A 2353-nucleotide genomic window follows, 5' to 3' on the forward strand; every position below is an offset into this window, starting at 1 on the left:
ATGTCAATAATTCTTGACTGAACAAATCAATGAATGACTGGCAAAAACATTGATAAAAGTATTGGTTTTCTCAAAAACATATATAAGGAAAGCACATTCTCAGACTGCAATTATAGTGGAGCTATAGGACCCTAATGACTGAATTCTAGTCTTGTTAAATACAAAAGACAGTAGCAAAGTGATCCTCTGCTTTTCTGTCTAGAAAGGTGAAGGTTGAAAAGCGGATATGATTACAGAGTAGAAAGTCACAAAGGGTTTGGTAAACCAAATGTTCTTCACAAAACTGTAGTATTTTATTTTATTTTATTTTTTTCCTTTTTGGTTTTTATTGAATGAAATACATGATTATAGTTACTATATCCACAAACAATGACTTACTGAAAGTTTTGAGTAAATTTTGGAATCAAAATTATAACCCCTACGATAATCATACTGAACCCACAGCTAATCAATGAGAATGATCAAAATTAGGATCTTTCTTTCATAAATTCCTTTAGTCAAAATAGTGAAAGAAGCATGTCTATTGTAAGCTTTTCAGAACCAGAATTTAAAAGTTTATACTAATCCTTTTACTGGCTGAATTTATCTTTCATCTTAATGTGTAAAGCACAAAATATTTCTGTTTTCTTTTGAAAGTCTAATTTTTAAACTTTACTGAGTCTGTATATGGGCATAGCGCAGGAGGGGCTGAACTTAATTTCCACAACACTGACAACTGAACATGGAATTTTAAACTTTCACACTGGAAAAGATGAAGGAAGACTCAGATTCTGATTTGCATGGATAGCATTTCTTCCTATTACACATTAGAAATTAGAAACTAAAACTGTAGTATTTTACAACTAAGAGACAAATTACAATGTTTGAAAGAAATAATTTATGACCAATAAAAGCAAGTATCAATTTATACAAAGTGTAGACAATTTAAGGAATTCTTTAATTCAGAAAGGTTTGTAAATAATTGCTTTATAATATATAGACTACTGGTTTATAGTGAGCTAGTAAGAAAGTAAAGAATGCAATCATAACTTTTGAGACTGTTATCAGGAAGACTTTGCTGCTATTTTCAAAGACAGATACTGGGATATATGGATCATGAATTTAACCTGCTTTGACAACTCATATATATTCTATAAATTGTTTCATGTGAGACAGATGATTATCTTAGAACATAACACCTTTCTTAAACTATTCAGATTCCCGTTGTTTAGGTGCTTTAATATAACTCATATAAGTTTTGGTACCAACTGTTTGTATTCCATCTCTAATTTAAGTTTTAAGTAGTAATGTTAACATAAGGTTAGCATAAAATAGAATTTAATACTGTTTTCAAATTGCTTATTTCTTTATCTCCTCTAGAAAAGTTTTTTGAAATGAAGAAAGGACAATGTAAAGATGCTCTAGAAATTTATAAACGATTTCTAACTAGAATGACACGAGTGTCTGAATTTCTCAAGGTTGCAGAGGTACGTAATATTAAGTTTTGCTAAGAATATCATTTTGAAAGGATTAGCTCATGTATCTGGAGTACATAATAGAATGTATAATCTGGCAAGATATTCTGCCACAGTCACAGTATAGTAGGGTTGAAAGCGACCTTAGAAGTCATCTCATCCAACTTCTCGCTCAGAGTTGTACTCTGCACTCCTCCAGTCAGATGCTCTTTCTGCATTCAAATAAAAGTCTCATGGATAATAAGCTCATTTGCTGCTTTTCAAGGTGGTCTATTCCTCCATACCAGCTACTGGCTACTTTTGATTATAAGAAAGTGCTTTTTTTATTGAACCCTAGATTTGCCTTTAGAAAAGCTTGCCCATTGTTCTTAGTTTGTAAATCATAAATCATAAATTCTGACCTTCCTTGCACTGTCAGTGATTTTAACCACAATGAAAAAATGAGACAGAAAACATAACTCATTTTATAAAGTTTATAAATTGTTAAGGATTTTTTAATACTTTTTAATCTAATCACAATAACTGTTTAATCATACAGTTGGTACTCCTGAGGTTATCTGTAAGTTGGTGTTTTCTCTTATGAAATCCAATGATTGATTCATACTGATATTGGAAATTATGGCATTGTTTTTGCAGTCCTTTGGCAGGATGACAAATGGGTTTTTATCTTACATGTCAACAGACTGATTGCTAGGGACTGACCAGAGTGCTCTGTGAGAGAGGTTCTATAGCTCAATAGCAAAGCATACAATGCTGTGGATGTTGGACATTCATGCCATGTTTTTGCTATTTTTGTCATTTGGGAAATACAGTGCAAAAACAAGCATTTTATACCCAGTTTCAAAATTACTCTAGTCTATGCATTATCTTTCAAATCTCATTTATTCACAGGAGTAATG

At 31.5% G+C, this 2353-nt stretch overlaps 1 protein-coding gene across 1 annotated transcript in view; it reads left to right on the forward strand.

Moving 5' to 3' along the window:
* Positions 1 to 1361: 1361 nt before the first annotated feature.
* Positions 1362 to 2353, forward strand: part of SNAP91 (synaptosomal-associated protein, 91kDa) — an 80976-nt gene continuing 79984 nt past the window's right edge. The window contains exon 1 of the mRNA XM_008591763.1: positions 1362 to 1466. Within this exon, the coding sequence (XP_008589985.1) occupies positions 1374 to 1466 (93 nt within the window). The 5' untranslated portion in view covers positions 1362 to 1373. The remainder of the gene's footprint in view (positions 1467 to 2353) is intronic.

This window comes from Galeopterus variegatus, unplaced genomic scaffold, assembly GCF_000696425.1.
Source record: "Galeopterus variegatus unplaced genomic scaffold, G_variegatus-3.0.2 Scaffold7269, whole genome shotgun sequence".
NCBI classification, from domain to species: Eukaryota; Metazoa; Chordata; class Mammalia; order Dermoptera; family Cynocephalidae; genus Galeopterus; species Galeopterus variegatus.